Genomic DNA, 17283 nt, shown 5'->3' on the forward strand with positions numbered 1-17283 from the left:
CCCCACAGCCCCCATTTCACCCTCAGGCCAGATGGGGCCCCGCCCCTCCTCTCCAGGGACACAGACACTCTTTGTCCGTGGAGCCAGAGGCTGGGAGGGAGACACTGCCGGCTTCTCCCTCTTCACCAGGGCAGGGCAGTTCAGGGCCCAGGATACGCCCCTTAGGTTCCTCCCTGCAGAAGCTCCCTCAGATCCCGCAAGTCTGCACTCGTTCAGTTCAATTGCACACACAGCTCCATGTGACCCCCTGGGGGGAGCGAGCTTCACAGTGGGGGGTCCCAGTAGGGTGAGGGGCAGCTGTACCTCACCCCAGGAATGGGCAGGTATCCACCTCTCCCTCAGGCAGTGCCCTGTTTTGAAGGAGGGCCAGACTTTCCCGTTTAATGGGGGCGTATGTGAAGATTTGGAATTGGGGCTGGGGCATCCATGTGGGGACCTGAATCAGGGCTAGGGATGGAAATGGGTTTGGGGGAATTGAAAACTGTGCTTTGGAATCTGGGTCAAACGTTTGGGGGTGAGGCCAGGACATCCAATTCTGGAATTTGGGAGGAGAAATGAGGGTTTGGGGTAAGGCTGGGAACACCATCTTGTAATCGGGTGTGACGTTGGAGGTGGGATGAGGATTTTTTATTTAGAGACGAAGGGAAGGCCTGGGATGAAGCTGGTACCTCCCATTGTGCGGCTAAGCCACTGGGGTAAAGCAAGTCGGTGAAAATTTGGCATCAGGCTGGGACCCCATCTGGGGGCCTGGGTGAGACAGAAAAGATTTGGAATAAAGCTGTATAAGGCCTTAATTCTAGGGCCTGGATGAGGCTGAAGGTTTGAATGAGGCAAAGATCTCTTTTGAGGGAGCCTGTTAGGAGGAAAGGGTTTGGGGTAAGTCTGGGACCCCGAATTCTAAGGCTGGGTGGGAGTGACCCTTTTCCTCCACTGTGGGGTGGGGCAAGAAGGGCCCGGCTCCCGGCCCAGGGCTCCAGCCCTAGCCGGCCAATCAGCACTCCACACAAACTTTCCCAACTCCCCCACCAGCTGTCAGCCACCCCCCTCCTCCAGCGAGCCCCGCCCGGCCGGGCGCTGGAGCGCAGGGCGAGGCCAGGGCGGGGTCTCCTGCAGTCTCCTGCCGAGCCCGAGTGCAGCGGGCCGCGGCTAGTGAGTGCCCGGAGCCTTAGGAGTCGCCGCGCCCGTGGACGCCCCGGCCGGTCCCCGCCTTGCGTGTGGGCCCCGCCGGGATGGGGAGTCGCCGAGGCCTGGGCCAGCCGCGGGCCAGCCTCTGTCTGCTTCTGGCCTCGCTGCAGCTTCTGCTCCGGACACAGGCCGGTGAGCCGGAAAGGAGGAGATAGGAATCGGATCTGGAGTGCAGGATCTAGCGAGGTCCCAAAAGATGGGGTGGAGTCAGGAATGGGGGGAGTGAGAGGCGGGCGTGAGTGTTGCGCGTGGCGGGGGTGCTGTGTTTCGGCGCGCGTATCAGACTCTGGGCGATTTGTGGGTGTGACAGCTGAGGGGAGGCGGGAAACGTGTGACCGAGTTTTACTGGTGGATGCGTTGGAATGAATGCAATTTATAGGTGTGTGTGTAGCAATGTGTGTGAGGCCATTTGAAGTGAAATTGGGTGTGGGAAATTGGGTGTGGGAGTTGACGATTATTGTATGAATATGTGCGATGGCCAAGTGTGTGATTGTGTTGTGGGTGTGTCTGTGTGGGGCTGACTTAGAGAGTAATCGTGTGTTACGCGTGTGATTGTCTTTGGGTGACCCAATGAGGAGTTCGGTTGTGTTTGGGGGTGTAAATAATGGCCCAGGAGGACTTGAGTGGATGATTCTGAGGGTGATGGTGAGTGGGGACGAGTATGGGAGTGGGCTAATCGGGAATTCAGAGTTTCCTTTGCCCTAATGGCTTCATCCTATTCTTCCTCTCCCTCCTCTGCCTCCAATTGGCGCGCCCCCACCTTCTCTGCTCCCACTTCTCTCCCCTCCCCCCACCCCGCGCTCCCCAGAGCCGGGATCAGCACCATGGACAGGGCCTCGGGAGGGCCGCGGTGAGGGGCGAGGCGGGGCGGGGCGCGGGGCGGGGCGGGGCGGAGCGCGGGCGGGGGCGGAAGTGGAAGTTGCTCCCCCCCCGCTGAGCCAGCCCCGGGTGTTTTTCCTGAGGAATTTCTCAGGGGCCTCAAGGGGTCCCGGGGGCCGCCGGACGAGTGAGTCAGCGCTGACGCACGCCCAGCTGCGCGCTTCTGGCTGGACGCCGCGCTCCGCCCGCAGGGTTCGGGGTTGGGGGCGCCCAGGGGTTTGGGAAGGTCGTGGTCCCTCAAGTGGCATCCCTGGTTTCAGAGAGCCTGGGCTAGGCCCTTCTGGAAATCCCTCCCTAATGTGAACTCAGCCCCCCAACACACACACACACACACACACACACACACACACACACACACACCGTCCTATACTTTCTCACTTTCTCTGGAGTCCAGGGAGGTGCCTGCTCACGTGGATCATCCCAAATTGGCACATGTCCCATTCCCATGCTCACACATCCACACAGTCGTGCAATCTCAGGCATCCATTCAGAATATAACCTTCTGGGACACCAGGAATGTTAAACACCGGTGCCCACGCCCCGGGCAACCCCAGCAGCCACCCGCCACAGGGTCACAGCCTTTGTCACCCTCCTACGCCTTGCAGCTCTGGCACGTGCTTCCACTGGTATCCACGCAACCCGGTCAGCGTTCACACCCAGTCACCTACTCCCCGACTTGGCCATACTCTCACGTATAACCACATTCCCCCATCTCGAGTCTGATCTATTACAGTCACAGACTCACCTGCATCACCTGCTCACTGCCAGGACCACAACTCAATGGACGTCCAGCCACACACCAGACAACTGCACCCAGTCTCCATCGGAGGCCAGATACTTGGCGCACACTGACACATCCACAAATCACATGCTCAGCCATTCCCTGGTCTCTATGGAGTTACGCACACGCTTGCACAATCTCATGCATGTATACAATGGCACACACACTCACACCTGTGCTCTCCTACCTTTCTGAGGAGATCCCAGCCATGTCACAGCCTAGTCCCTGCCTGCCTCCCTTCATATCCTAGACCCCAACCAACGTCTCCCTGGGGCCCTGATCAGCACAGGGGAGAGTGTGGGGGAAGGTCAGGCTGGGTCCCTGACAGACCCTCACCCTCTGGCCCTGCAGGCAGGACTCAATGCCTCTTGTGTGTCTCCTTGTCACAAAGCCAGCCACGAAAAGAAAGGGCAGTCAGTTTCTGAAAGGTCATTACAGAGGAGATGCAGGATTGGAGCAGGAGACATTTGGGTTAGGTGCTGGGAAGGACTTTTTCAATGTGAATGAGCAGCTGGTCAACAGGACACCCCTTCCCACAGCATAGAGACAGGGGTCTGGGTGAGAGGAGAGCCACATTGTATGGGGTCATAGATCTCAGCCCTCCACTGGGCCCCAGCCTGGGGGGGGGGGCAGCTGGGATGATCATTCCATGGGGGAGTGACCCTTGTGGTTGACAGAGCCTGGGAGCCCAGATCTTAGTCCCAGGGGACTGTAACCCAAATACCTCTTAATGACAGCTCAGCCAGAGAACAGGCAATTAGAGCGGGAGCTGGTGGTGGCAGCAGAATTGGGGGGCGTGGATGGAGAGAGAGTGAGAGGGCTGGGGAGAGTAATCCACACAGATATATATCTATGAAATACCAATAGACAGAGAGAGAAAGAGAGAGAGCTAGGAAGTAAGAGAGAGAGAGACACTGATTCAGAGTTGGATGCCGAGAGGGACCTGGAAAGACCAGCACAGAAAGTGGGACAGAGAGAGAGGGCAGGGAGGGGAGAGAAGAAAGAAAGAACAAGAGGTTGGGGGCAAGAGTGAGCTGAGGCTGGAATAAGGGTCTGTAAGGTCTGGAGAATGAAGGGTCTGACCCAGGAGGGTCTGACCCAGGAGGAGCTGAGGGATGGGGGTCCCTCATCCACAACCCTATCTCCCCCAAGTCTGGCCCCCCACCCTGACTCCCAGTGGTGAGGTCAGCAGAACCGCCCCCAGGGTGAGGTCATGGGCAGATTTGACAGAACCAGCTCCTGCCAAGAGGCTGGGTCAGGGGGTCAGTGGGACAGTCTGCTGGGGGGGAGGGGAGAGCAGGCAGGGGCTTTGGGCCCAGGGGAAGCCCCCACCCTCTCCTGCCCAAGCCATGTGGTTCCACTTAGCACTGGCCTGTTGTGCGGGGTGGGGCTGGTAGGATGGCCTGGATTCGGATCTGGTTGGGCCAGACCAGTTCCTTCCTTTCCTGGGATAAGAGGGATAGGGTCAGAGGGAGGAGGTCAGGAGGTTATTAGAGAGAGGTATCATAAGGAGGAGGTCAGAGAGGGTGATAAAATGGGGAGGTCACGGGTCAGATGGAGGAGACTGGTATAGGCAGAGGGAGGAGGTCATGGGTGATGGTGATCAAGAAGGAGGTCAGAAGGAAGAATTCAGGAGAGGTAGTGGTGAAAGGGAGCAGATCATGAGTGATGATGGTCGGGGAGGAGGAGTTCAGAGGAAGTGGTGGTTAAAGGAGGAGGTCAGAGGGTGGAGGTGGAGGAAAAAGACACACAACGAGCCCCTCCTCTCCAAGTGGGTTTCCCCTGGCAGGGGGCTTCAGGCTGGGGAAGCAGCCCCAGGGAGTTGGTGCGGGGGAGTGCAGAGAAGGGGACAGTCTGGCTCTGGGGCTCAGGCCAGGAAGCCTTGATTCATCCCAGAAGTAGGTCAGCTTTTCTTTTTCTTTTTTCTTTTTTTTTTTTCCCTCACCAGAAGACAAAGCGGGGGGAATAAAAAACAGGAGTCAACAGGCTGATGAAGCTGGAACAGCTGTGGGGTGGTGAGGTGGGTGCAGGTCCCAGGCCTGCTCCTTCTCCCTGACCCACAAACACAGCGGGCGGCCAAATTCCCTAAATCTGAGCTACTCACTTGGAGTCCTGGGTTTGTCTTAACTGCCTTCACCTTGGCTTCTCTCTACAGCAGGCCCTGTGGATGTGCTGAAGGCCCTGGGTGTGCGAGGGGGCCAGGCTGGGGTCCTTGAGGGGCCTGGCCTCTGCCCCCAGCGGGTCCCAGAGGGTGACCGGGCATTCAGGGTTGGCAAGGCCAGCACACTTGGCATCCCCACATGGGAGCTCTTTCCAGGTGAGTCAGTGCAGGAGGGCTTGGAGAGGGTCGTTCTGGGAGCATGGGTCCCTGCTAGGCCATCTAAGCTGCCCCATTCCCTCTGCCCTTTCAGACGGGCACTTTCCTGAGAACTTTTCTGTGCTGATCACTCTGCGGGGCCAGCCAGCCAACCAATCTGTCCTTCTATCCATTTATGATGAGAATGGTACTCGGCAGCTGGGCCTGGCTCTGGGGCCAGCTCTGGGCCTCCTAGGTGACTCCTTCAGCCCCTTCCCCCAGCAAGTCAATCTCGTGGACGGCAGGTGAGTACAGGGAAAGTTGGGGTCCAGAGAGAAGTGGGGTGAGAAGCACCCCCCACTGAGACTGTCCCCTTGCAGGTGGCACCGTGTGGCAGTCAGTGTGGATGGCAGCATGGTGACTCTGGTGGCTGACTGTGAGCCTCAGCCCCCCACGTTGGGCCAGAGGCCTCGATTCATCAGCACAGCTGGACTCACTGTGTTGGGGACCCAGGACCTCGGGGAGGAGACTTTTGAGGTAGGGGTTCGGTGATAGGGGAAACTGAGGCAGAGGATGGGAGCCTGAATAGGGAGAAGAGATAGGAAAAGGGAGATGTCCAGCTTCACCTTTGTGCCAGGAAGCTGAGAAGAGGGAGCGGCACGCATCACTGTGCATCCCCGTGGTGTGTGAGAGTAGAGCCACAGAACAGTCGTGCATGATGGCACACGCTTGACTTGTGGGAGAATAAGCTGGTGACGCAGGACCACACCGGTGGTTATGATGGTGTGTGACTGTATGCAGGCAGTTGTGATGTTGGGTGCTGGCAAGGCCTGGCATTATGTGGCTGGTGGCAGATGTATTTTTGGTGTGGTGGCTGTACTGTGTGTGGTTGTGAGATGTGTCCCCTCCATGGGCCAGGGACCACATCCCTCTTGTTCCCCTCCTTATCCCCAAACCCCGGAAGGGCACCTGGCACAGATTAGGCATCACCATGTGCCTGAGAGCAAAGGAATAAATGTGCCTCTGATAGGACAGGTGTTGTGGGGTATGGTTTGTGTGGTTGTGATCTGGTGTGACGATGACAGAATCTTCCTCCTCTGAATTTTGAGGGGCAGAGGGATTGCTGGGGCTGTGGTGGGGCCACCCCCTCCTTATACTCAGGGTGCTTTGGGTAGAGGGAGCCTTGGTGCATGGGATGGGGTGTCAGAGTCAGCCTGTGGCTCCCTTCCCTGACCCCCATCCTCTCCCCAGGGAGATATTCAGGAGTTGCTGATAAGCCCAGATCCTCAGGCTGCTTTCCAGGCCTGTGAACGATACCTTCCTGGCTGTGACAACCTGGACCCTATAACAACAGGGGTGAGTGAAGGACTTGTCCTGAGGTCACAGGCTGATTAATCCCTGGCTCCAGGTCTCAGGAATGAGTGAATACTGACCCCTATCCATGGGACGGAGTGACTCCTGCCCTCAAAAAGATCCTAGGCATGAGTGACCTTGACCTAGGTCACATAACTGAGTGATTCCTAGCCCAGATCATGACTGACCTTAGGTCACAGGGCTGAGTGAGCCCTGGTTTCAAAACATAGGACCAATGGGCCATGTGCCAGCATGGTCCAGATGACTGAGCAATGGGGCCTCCATTGAGGGGCTCTGGACCTGATGGGGGTCCTCTTCCCAGGTCCCCCAGAGTGAGCCAGAAACTCCTCCCCCTCGACGAAAGGGGAAGGGAAAAGGGAGGAAAAAAGGGCGAGGTCGTAAAGGGAAGGGAAGGAAGAAGAAGAACAAGGAAACTTTGACGCCAAGCCCACCTCCTGGCTCCCTGGAGAACCAGGTAAGGGATCTGCGGCCAATCACCTCTGCTCTTTGTCTGACCTCTGGTCTCTGATTCCCACTGATTGCTGGTGCCTCATCCAAGCTTTCTGCCTTTGGTTTCCAATCCCTGACCTTTGACCTCTCTCAGCTGACTGATAACTGTGTGTATATGTGTGGAGGGGGGCTGGTACTGTCTTAAGAGTTTTCCCATCTCTGCCCCCCAACATCCAGTTTTAGGGGCTAGAGGAAGGGGGCATACCCAGATGACTACCTTATTATTAGGGGGCACTTGATGAGGGATACTGTTAAGGACAGCCATTAGCTGGGGTGAATAATGGTTCATTAGAGTGTCATTGTTTGGGGTTGACTCGTTGGGGTCATTGGTGAGGGTTATTCATTGGAGGAGTCTACTTGGGGGGTATTATTTGGCTTTCCTGAGAGATTGCTAGTTGGGGGTCACTATAGGGAGATATTGATTGAGGTCGATGTTTGGGAGGTTCCTAGGTGGAGATCATGTTGGAAGTCATTGATAGAGACCACTGTTGCTGTTACTGGGTTAATGGTGGGAGGTCATTGCTGGGGATCATCAGTTGGGAAGGTAGGTCATCAGTGGGGGACCACTGATTAAAAGGCATTGGGGTCACCAACTGGAATCACCAGTTGAAGGAATGACTTTCAAGGGGTCATGGATAAGATAATTGGTTTGGGAGTCCCTGATGGATTATTAGTTGGGAAGTCATTGATGGGTCATTGGTTAGTGAAATTACTGTTTGGGGGTCATTGGTTGGGGAGCAATAATTGGGCTCACTCATGGGTATTCATTGTTGGAGGATCACTGGTTAGGGGAATAATTGATTAAGGGTCACTGGTAGGGCTTATTAGTTGAGGGACCACTAGCTAGTGCTTATTGCAGAGGAGGTCATGGGTTAGGGTCATTGGTTGGGGAGGTCACTGGATGGAAGAATAACTAGTTGGAGTCATTGACTAGGGGACAACTGATTTGTCACTGGTTATGGGAATAACTGCTGTGAGGCCAGTGATATGAGTTATTAGTTGGAGGGGACATTGGTTAAGTCCCTTAGTGGGGATCATTAGTCAGGGGTTATTGATGGGGATCATTAATTGGGGTTACTGGAGTTACTAATGGGTCACTGGTTGTAGGAATAACTGGAGGCCATTAATAGGGGATCATTAGCTGGTGGGTCACTGGGTAGGCATCCTTGGTGCAGGCCATTGGCTGAGGTCCCTGGTTGGGGGAGAGTCATTGGTTGCACTACATCTGTTCTCAGGATCAGTGGAGAGAAAGAAGTGATCACCAGGCCCAGAAAAAGAACCCCTCAGCCCCAGCCCCTCACCTGGGCCTCTACCAACCCTCTTTGTGCCCTTGACCAAATTCCTCTGCAGCTGTCCAAGTCTTTCTGATTGTGGCCTGCCTGGCTGACCGCTGAGCTCTGCCTTGGGAGAAGACACATAGGATAGGCTTCCAGAAGTCTGGCCCTGAGTTCTGGACCTTGACTCTGATCCCTGGGCTCTGGCCCCAGCCCCGCTCTGCCTTCCAGGTCTCCCAGACCTGGCCCGGACTTTCTCCTCTTCCATGCAAGAGGCCTCCCCCTGCTGGCTGTTCTGGTCTAGCCAGCACACGTTTGCATCCACTGGCGAGCCCCCTACCTTACACTCCCCTGGTGTTTTTTGGGAATCCTCCTTTGTTCCCCTCCCCAGACTAGGCACTCCTGGGGGGCAGAGCCTGTCTTCTCTTTTTGTCTTTATTGGAATGACCCAGACCCGATACTCCTGTCCCTGTTGCAGACCTCCACCGACATCCCCAAAACAGAGACGCCAGCTTCAACTCTGCCTCCGACTCCGACTCCTACACCTTTGGTCATCACCACTACTGTGACCATTGGCCGCAATGTCACCATGCTAGAGGTCAGTGGGAAGTGTCTGGGGCTGGAAGGGAAAGTCCTGGAGCAATGGTGGTGGCAGACAATGTGGAGGCCAGGAGCAAACTTTGGTCTGTCCCAATGTCCTCAGGCAGGCCTGGACCCTGACAATGGAACCGAACTAAGGACCCTGGAGACTAAGTTAGCCAACGAGGACAAAGAAGGAAGTGGCCCCACCATGGGCCCTGACTTCTGGGCAGCAGAACTGCCATCACAGACTCAATTCCAGATCTTTCCTGTGAGTATGAGGGTTTGGATTATGGGGGGGGGGGTGCGGGGTGGCAGGGACTTCTGCCTGGAGCCACATACCACATTTTCTTTTGCCTTCTTTTGATCTTGCCTAGAATGCCTTCCCACTACCCCACTGTAGTTGACAAATATTAGCAGGATGCTAATGTGACAGGAACTGTGCTAATGGATGGCTCTGTGGGTAGGATGGTGCGTTTGGCTTTTAGTCCAAGCATGGTGAGAAGCCACTTGAAATGGAGCATGGTCTTGATTTGAAGCTTTAAAAGCTCCGTCTGGCTGCCGAACAGCATTTGGACTGTAGGGGGAGCCAGAGGGGCAGCAGGGAAACCAGTGGTCTGTGCAACAACAGCCTGGTGACCTGGATGAGGGTGGTGGCAGTGGGGATAGAGAGAAGTGGACCGATTTGGGCCATGCTCCATTTTGCTCTTGCTACTGGACATGGAGAAAGATGCAAAGATGTCTTGGTAGATGCATGGTGACGCCTTTGAGGAAAATGGGGAAGCCTAAAGGAAGAGCAGGTGGAAAGTCTCAAGGATCTCATTTTGTATGTGCTTAATTGGCAACCCCTGCTGGGCATCCAAATGGAGATGTCAAGTGGGTGACTGGTTAGAAGATTCTGGAGTTCAAGGGACATGGTCTAGGCTGGCGATAAAGACTTGGAAATCAACAGCAGAGTGGTGCTGCCTTTAGCCAAGGGATTGGATAAGATTGCTTAGGAAAATAGTGCATACAGGGAAGGGGCCCAAGTTCTAGCCTTGGTGTTGGACAAGGGAGGAGGGGAATAATCATAGCCAACTTACCCTGAGTGCTTGTTTTGTACTAACCATTGTTTTAATTTATTCTTCTTCCCATGGGATATTATATACAATTATATACAATTATCATTCACCTCTGCAGGTGAGGCCATAGGAGTTGAATAAGTTGCTCCCTATCACTCAACTAGTGAGAGGCAGCTCCAGGATTAGGACCTTACAGCACGCTCCAAAGTCCACACTCTCCTCCTTGACCGTGGCCAGGACTCACATCTCTTTTCTCTTCGTTCCCCTGTCCCAGGGTGCTGGAGAGAAGGGAGCAAAAGGAGAACCAGCAGTGATTGAACAGGTGAGGGGCTTGGGGCTAGGAGGAGGTGGAGGAGTGTGGGCTAGGATGGGGGTCACACTCATTTCTCCCTCAGGGACAGCAGTTTGAGGGACCTCCAGGAGCCCCAGGACCCCGAGTGAGTCATGGTTGCATTCCCTCTCTTCCTTTCTCTTCTAGTTGGGGTGTTTGAACCCCTGGTGGAGGGTTGGGGTATAACGTTGCCATATCATTAGATATGGTTTGCAGCTCATAGGATGAGTCAAAATGGGGGTCGGGATGTAAGGTGGGAGGGTTGATGTGGGTCAGTATAGTATTGAGGGGCCAGGGATGGCTCAGTGATGGGTAAGGAGATCTGTATGGGGTCAGGGTCAGTGGTGGGTTAGAAGTTGGCTTGGCTCAAGCTTTGCACGTCTTATGACTTCTGTTCCTCTGTCCCCAACAGGGGGTGGTTGGCCCCTCAGGCCCTCCTGGCCCCCCAGGATTCCCTGGAGACCCTGGTCTACCGGTAAGAAACTCCCTCTGGGTTATATCCTTCTGGGGGTGTGAGGTTTCAGGCTGTGAAGCGGAAGTTGGGAACTTGTATGTCTGAACATGGATCTGAGAGGCAGGGACTGAGGACATCATGCTGAAGCTGGCATTGACCTTACCTGCTCATCTCTCTCCCCATCTGTGAATTGTCACCTGTCTTCTTTCTCTGGGGGCCTTCACCTGGTTTTCTCTTCCATCTGTCTCTATCCCTGAGTGTCTTTAATTTCTGTCTTTCTCCCTCTGTCTCTGTCTCTCTCTCTTTCATCTGCTGCCATTCCTCTACCTCCCCATCTTTCTCTCTTCTCTCTCTCTGTCTTTCCCTGCCTTTTTCTCTCCATCTCTCTACCTCTGTCTTCTCTGTCTTTCCATTTCTGCCACTTTTTATGACTCTCCCTCCCTCTTTCTGTCTTTCTTTTGCCTACTCTCTTTCTCACTCTCCCTGCCTCCATCTTTCTGTGTCTCTCTCCCCTCTCCCTCTCTATCTCTCTCATCTCTGTCTCTGTCTATCTCTCTGTGTCCATCCCCCTCTATGTCTTTCCCTCTCTCAGGGTCCTGCTGGCCTTCCAGGAGTCCCTGGCATCGATGGGATCCGGGGTCTACCAGGCACTGTAATCATGATGCCGGTAAGAGGGAGATAGGGTGGCATATCCTTGGGGGTTCAGTCCTGACCCAGGAGGGGGCCTCTCCTTGGACTCCTCTCATGAGTAGCTGCCCCCTAGTTCCAGTTTGCAAGCAGCTCCCTCAAAGGACCCCCAGTCTCCTTCCAGCAAGCCCAGGCTCAGGCAGTACTGCAACAGGCTCAGGTAAGTAGAGGATAATCAAGAACCAACAGGGGGTAATGGGAGGACATTGAGAGAGGGACAGAGGTGGGAGATAATGAAGGCTAGTCAGGTGGCAGTGGATATTTGTCTCCTGAAGATGCCTTTTGGGAGGGTGTTGGGATTTTTGGGAGACCTGAAGTTCTGTTCCCCTCCATCTTTCCAGCTGTCTATGAAAGGTCCCCCTGGCCCAGTAGGGCTCACTGGGCGCCCAGGCCCTGTGGTGAGTAAGGAGTCTGTATGGAGGAGGGGAGATACCTCAGTGGAGGGGGGAACCTCCCTCCAACTCCATTACCTCATCTCTCTTTCCTCCAAGGGTCTTCCTGGGTATCCGGGTCAGAAAGGAGAGATGGGAGAAATGGGGCCACAGGTGAGACTGGTGGGGATGGGGACGGGATTGGATGGGAAGGGTCTTCTCCCAGAGCCACAGGATAAAGTGCTATTTGAGGACAATGACAAAGGGGCTGAGGATACCTTTGCAATTACTGCTCTCCCTAGAGAATGATTTAAAATAAGTCCTTCCTCCTTCTTATTCTCCTTTTTCTTCCTCCTTTGTTTTTCTCTTTTAGGGTCCCCGAGGCCTTCAGGGACCTCTTGGGCCCCCTGGCCGGGAAGGAAAGATGGTAAGTAAGTTGTAGGTCTTTAGGTCATCTCTCATCCATCCCTCAACATGCACCATGAGCCTTGGCTCCATGCCCCCAGGGTCTGCTGGTGTCATTGGTGGAATAAGAGCATTGAGGACAGAGAATGGCAGCTCTACTGAGAGTCGCACAAAAGTATCTGGCTAGGTCACAGAGTCAAGGAGGACTTTCTAGATGGAATGATGCTTGAGCTGAGATCTGAGGTATAGCCAGGTAAACAGGAGAGGAATGGTATTCTAAGTAGAGGGAACAGCACGTGCAGAAGAAAAGACTGGTGCACTGAGGGAGATGATGAACAAGATAATTCCGGACAGTTCTAAATGCAATGAGGAACACAAGCTGGACGTTTAGTGGAGACTGAGGATTTTGATTTTTGTGATGGTGGTGACATGGACTAGAACAAAGGGCCTGGAGATAAAGAATAATGGAGAGGTTTCAGATGTATTTGGGAGATTAAACTGGTACACAGAGAATCCCCCAGGATTCTGCATGAGAAAAGTACTCAACAAATAGTAATAGGTATCTTGATGCTGTCACCTCCCTGATAGGGCCGCTCGGGAGCAGATGGGGCTCGGGGCCTCCCAGGGGACACAGGACCTAAGGTAGGTGATAGGGTCAGGATTGGGACTTGGAGGGACTGTTAGGTCAAGGATTCAGGGCTCAGGTGGTGTCTCTTTGTGCAGGGTGATCGGGGTTTTGATGGCCTGCCAGGACTGCCTGGAGAGAAGGGCCAAAGGGTGAGTGTGTGAGGCCTCTCCCCCACATCAAGCCTCCTGATATTCATAGCACTCTCTCCACCCCCAGCATCAGAGCCTCCATCCCTGTGTGAGCCCTCATCCCTTGTGACTCATTTCCTTTCCTCGGGGGCTGGTCTCTATCCCCACATTTCCACTCTGAACTCCCCTCTGTTCCCAACTCCAGGGTGACTTTGGCCATGTGGGGCAACCTGGCCCCCCAGGAGAGGATGGTGAGAAGGTAAGTTTGGAAGAGAGAGAATGGTCTAGAAGCTAGAAAGCCAGAATGAGGGTTAGAGAGGAATAGAGTATTCAGGGGACAGGATGAGAGGCGAGAGTCTGTGCTGGAGGGTCAGGAACCTCGGTGGGGCTCCAAAAGATAGACTGAGAGCTGGGGGCTCGTACCAGAATTAGTAGGTGAGACTCAGGATTGCAGGCCCAGGATTGGGGTCAGGGGCCTGGACTGAATCACGTGTGCTCAGTCTGTTGGTTACTGCCTCAAGCTCTGACTCTGGGATCCCCTGGAAGAGTCTGTCCAGATGAGGGAAGGTGGTTTCCTGCGTGTTTCTTCTCCCCCCTCACCAAGTGATGAACGCTTTCCCACAGGGAGCAGAAGGACCTCCGGGGCCCACTGGCCAGGCTGGGGAGCCAGTGAGTATCAGGGACCTCTGGACCATTTACCTGGAACAGGGGAGGGAGTCATAATTCATGGGGCCTCAGAACAGCGATGCTGGAATAATGCTCCTACCTCCTTGCAGGGCCCCCGAGGACTGATCGGCCCTAGAGGCTCCCCTGGTCCCCTGGGACGTCCGGTGAGAATGTCACTATCTGTCCACATCCCTACTTGTCCTTTTCTCACCTCTGTCCCCTCTGCGTGTCCATTTCCGTTACCTGGTTTCTCTGCCCACTCATCTTTCCACCTGTGCCTCTCGGTGTCTCAGACTCAGGCTCCTGTGTGGTCTCTGCCCGGGTCTCACACCCTCTCCTCCCCCAGGGTGTAGTTGGAATTGATGGTGCTCCAGGAGCCAAAGGAAATGTGGTACGTGTTCTGCCTTCTGACCCCTAACGCTTTCTGGTGCCCTGACCCTCTGATCATCCATCCACGTCCCTGTCCACTCCCATGACCCCCATTTCAACTTCGCTGACACTTCAACACCGTGATCCCTTCCAGCTTCACAGCACCTCCCCTTTCTCCCCAGGGTCCTCCAGGAGAACCAGGCCCTCCAGGACAGCAGGGAAATCCCGGGTCCCAGGTTTGAGCTATCATTTTCAATAACTGGGGGGGTGGCAGTAGTCAGCCAAGGTCATAGACCACTCCCAGCCTTTCCACTTCCCAGCTCACTACCCATTTCTCATACTTTTCTTCATCCCTTTTCTTAAAGAGAGAGAGCAAGCAGGGGAGGGGCAGAGAGGGAGAGAGAGAGAGAGAGAGACAATCTTAAGTAGGCTCCATGCTCAGCATGGAGCCTGATGCAGGACTCAATCCCATAACCCTGAGATCATGACCTGAACCAAAGTCAAGAGTTGGTCGCCTAACCAACTGAGACACCCGGACGCCCCACCTTCACCTTCTTTTTTATGTCCCCAGGGAATCCCTGGCCCTCAGGGACCCATTGGCACTCCTGGGGAGAAGGTGAGTGACAGCCCCACGTACCACCACCCTCTCCTGTCTTCTTCCTTCAACTCTGTCTGCAGGAAAAGCTTCCCACCAGGACCCTTTTATTAGCCCTGAGTAATAGTAAATTGCAACATTCCTTAAATAAGCCCAGAGTTTAAAAAATATCATTGTTGGGGAAGGGTTGGTTGGGAGAAACAGAAATCCTCCGAAGCTAGATCACATAAGGGGATATTCTCAGGATGTAGGGGAACCCACAGGTGCCAGTCATCGGAAATATTAGCAGGACCCATGGTCCAGGAAAGCCCTTTCTCTGGGGCCCTGTGGTGACATCTTTATTCCTGGGCACATCTGTTCCATCTCCCCAGCAGATAGGCTTCTTTCTGCACATATCCTAGTCTGTCCTCACCCCCAAGTTCCATTTCTACATGATTTTGTGCTGCTTTAATCACAATTTCAGTCCCCAGCTCCTCTTGACCTTATAGTTTCTTTACCCAAATTCATCTGATCATAGTTTCTACAAAGTGAGTTGTTGCTTACCTCAGAATTTCGGAAGGAAATCTGATTGGCTTAGTTGAGTCACAGTGCCCACTTCCAGACCTATCCACTATTTGTAGAACATAGGGGGTCACCTCATGTCTGCCTGGGCCCACCTCTCTTCAGATGAAGACAAGGCACTTCTGAAGAAAAGGATGTGGCTGGGGAGTTGTCCCACACACTGTTTTAACCTCCCTTGTCTCAAATCTCCCAGAGATGGAGGATTTCTGAGGCTCAGAGAGGGAAGGGGGCTTGCCCAGGGTCACACAGCAAGTCTGGGCAGAAATAGGGAAAGATTTCCTAGCCTGTGGGATATGCTTGTCCTGTGACCTTGAGTAGCTGCTTGTCTGAGTAAGGCTGTTCCTGGTGGGATACTAGACTCTGAGACCCTCCGTCTCTGCCTACTGTTCATCTTCTTTCAGGGTCCCCCTGGAAACCCAGGAATTCCAGGCATTCCAGGATCTGATGGCCCTCCGGTGAGAGCTGGGTGCCGGCAGAAGGAGGAAGGAGAAGTGGGAGGCTTGGGAATTTGGATGGCAAATCTCAGTCTCTGACAACTTCTTTCCCCAGGGTCACCCAGGCCATGAGGGCCCCACGGGGGAGAAAGGGGCCCAGGTGAGTGGCCTGCAGAGAGACTGGGTTGGGGATGAGGGTTGATAGTCAGGGTTCATGAAGAGACAGATGAGGGCGCTGGGAACACGGAGGGGGACGAACAGGATGGTACTGATCTGATCTCCGTCTCAGGGTCCACAAGGGTCAGCAGGACCTCCGGGCTATCCTGGACCTCGGGGTGTGAAGGTACGTGATGCTTGGAGCCTTCAAATAGGATGAGTCTTTGGCATTGGATCTGGGGAACCAGATTTGTGAGAAACGTGTGCATGTGTGGTGAGAGGTATCAGTCTGCCAGGAGAGGTGTAGTGGGAATGGGGTTTCAATCTGAGTGACAATATGTAGACGTGTGTGCGTTACTTGGAGCTGATCAGCCAAAGGGAAGTATTGCAGTGTAATTGTCGCCTGTAGTTGAGAATGGTTAGGCCCATCAGAGGCTGGACCCATTTCATTGTAAACACAGTCCAGGTCAGCACACCATGGTGAAGCAGACAGCTGGGTTTTCACCCAAACCCAGAGCCCTGTGATCCTTAAGCACAGAAATGCTGGGATAAGCCAAGAGCTATACTGTTGACCAAGGGCAGGGACATTGGAATTCACATCTAATATGAGTCCAGTTACATTGTAGCCAAGAGTGGTACCTGTGGTCTAAGAACAGAGTTTGGTGGTATCCAAGAGGCAGCTCGTCACATTTTGCATTGCGGGCAAGCTCAGTTATACTATAACCAAGGAGGTGGCTATCTTGTGGTTGGCCACTGAGTCCTGGGGGTGGCCAAACTCAGAGTTACGTTGTAACCAGGCATAGTTACATAGTTGAAGCCTATGTTGTAACTGAGTCCTGTTACATTGTAGCATTGTATCCAGGGTCAGAGAATCATGGTAGCCCTCGCTTGGTTACATTGTGGTCAAGTGAATCCCCTTGTGGCTGGAGATAGTCATGCTATTGTCAAAACAGTTATGTTGTATTTAAGTACAACTTCATTATAGTCATTGAGCTCAGTTACATTGTGTCTCTCTGTGGCTGGAGACAGTTGTGCGATTCTCAAAACACAGTTATGTTGTATCCAAATGCAATTTCATTATCGTCTCTGGGCTCAGTCACATTGTAGCCAAGTGCACTTTTCATTGCAACCAAGCGCAGGGTTTGGGCACCTGGGCTTGGACTGAGCAGCCTTGCTGTAGCTAAGCACAGACTCGCCTTGTTGCCAGGCACAGAGTCGCATTGTAGCCAGCACAATGGGGAACATTCCTTTGCCTTTAGAATGAGACTGGGGCCTGGAATGTTCATCCACTTTCTCCTGCCAGAAGGAACTGTGGACACAGTGTCCCCGGGAGATTGGAATCAATTACTCGGAAATTTGGCCTTCCCTGCACACCCCCACACAGATGACCCTGGGAGGCTGCCAGTGGGAAGAGGGGTGGGGAGGCAGCCTCTTGCACACCACTCTAGCAGGCTTTGGAGAAAGGTCATTTCCTCTAAGGCTGTCCCCTTCCACTCTTGTTCAGTATCCTTTTGGGACTGTCCTGACTGTTTCGAGGCAGGGGACTGATTCGGAGGGCTCTCCTTAAGCAGGGGAGGGAC

General features: G+C 54.1%; 1 protein-coding gene across 2 annotated transcripts in view; it reads left to right on the forward strand.

The window, feature by feature from the left end:
- Positions 1-1079: 1079 nt before the first annotated feature.
- COL5A3 (collagen type V alpha 3 chain) overlaps positions 1080-17283 on the forward strand; it is a 35921-nt gene continuing 19717 nt past the window's right edge. The window contains exons 1-27 of one of the 2 annotated variants that reach the window (XM_087867289.1): positions 1080-1317; positions 5001-5162; positions 5257-5446; positions 5522-5678; positions 6393-6497; positions 6817-6969; positions 8757-8876; positions 8982-9128; positions 10193-10240; positions 10314-10355; positions 10662-10724; positions 11296-11370; positions 11467-11550; positions 11732-11788; positions 11882-11935; positions 12135-12188; positions 12755-12808; positions 12890-12943; positions 13128-13181; positions 13547-13591; positions 13699-13752; positions 13935-13979; positions 14140-14193; positions 14529-14573; positions 15515-15568; positions 15663-15707; positions 15837-15890. In XM_087867289.1, coding sequence (XP_087723415.1) covers positions 1230-1317; positions 5001-5162; positions 5257-5446; positions 5522-5678; positions 6393-6497; positions 6817-6969; positions 8757-8876; positions 8982-9128; positions 10193-10240; positions 10314-10355; positions 10662-10724; positions 11296-11370; positions 11467-11550; positions 11732-11788; positions 11882-11935; positions 12135-12188; positions 12755-12808; positions 12890-12943; positions 13128-13181; positions 13547-13591; positions 13699-13752; positions 13935-13979; positions 14140-14193; positions 14529-14573; positions 15515-15568; positions 15663-15707; positions 15837-15890 — 2157 coding nt within the window. In that variant the 5' untranslated portion in view covers positions 1080-1229. The remainder of the gene's footprint in view (positions 1318-5000; positions 5163-5256; positions 5447-5521; positions 5679-6392; positions 6498-6816; positions 6970-8756; positions 8877-8981; positions 9129-10192; positions 10241-10313; positions 10356-10661; positions 10725-11295; positions 11371-11466; positions 11551-11731; positions 11789-11881; positions 11936-12134; positions 12189-12754; positions 12809-12889; positions 12944-13127; positions 13182-13546; positions 13592-13698; positions 13753-13934; positions 13980-14139; positions 14194-14528; positions 14574-15514; positions 15569-15662; positions 15708-15836; positions 15891-17283) is intronic. The other variant, XM_087867290.1, reaches the window with a different exon arrangement.

Source organism: Ursus americanus, chromosome 14 (assembly GCF_024610735.1).
Source record: "Ursus americanus isolate L20-20 chromosome 14, mUrsAme1.1.p, whole genome shotgun sequence".
Classification (NCBI taxonomy): domain Eukaryota; kingdom Metazoa; phylum Chordata; class Mammalia; order Carnivora; family Ursidae; genus Ursus; species Ursus americanus.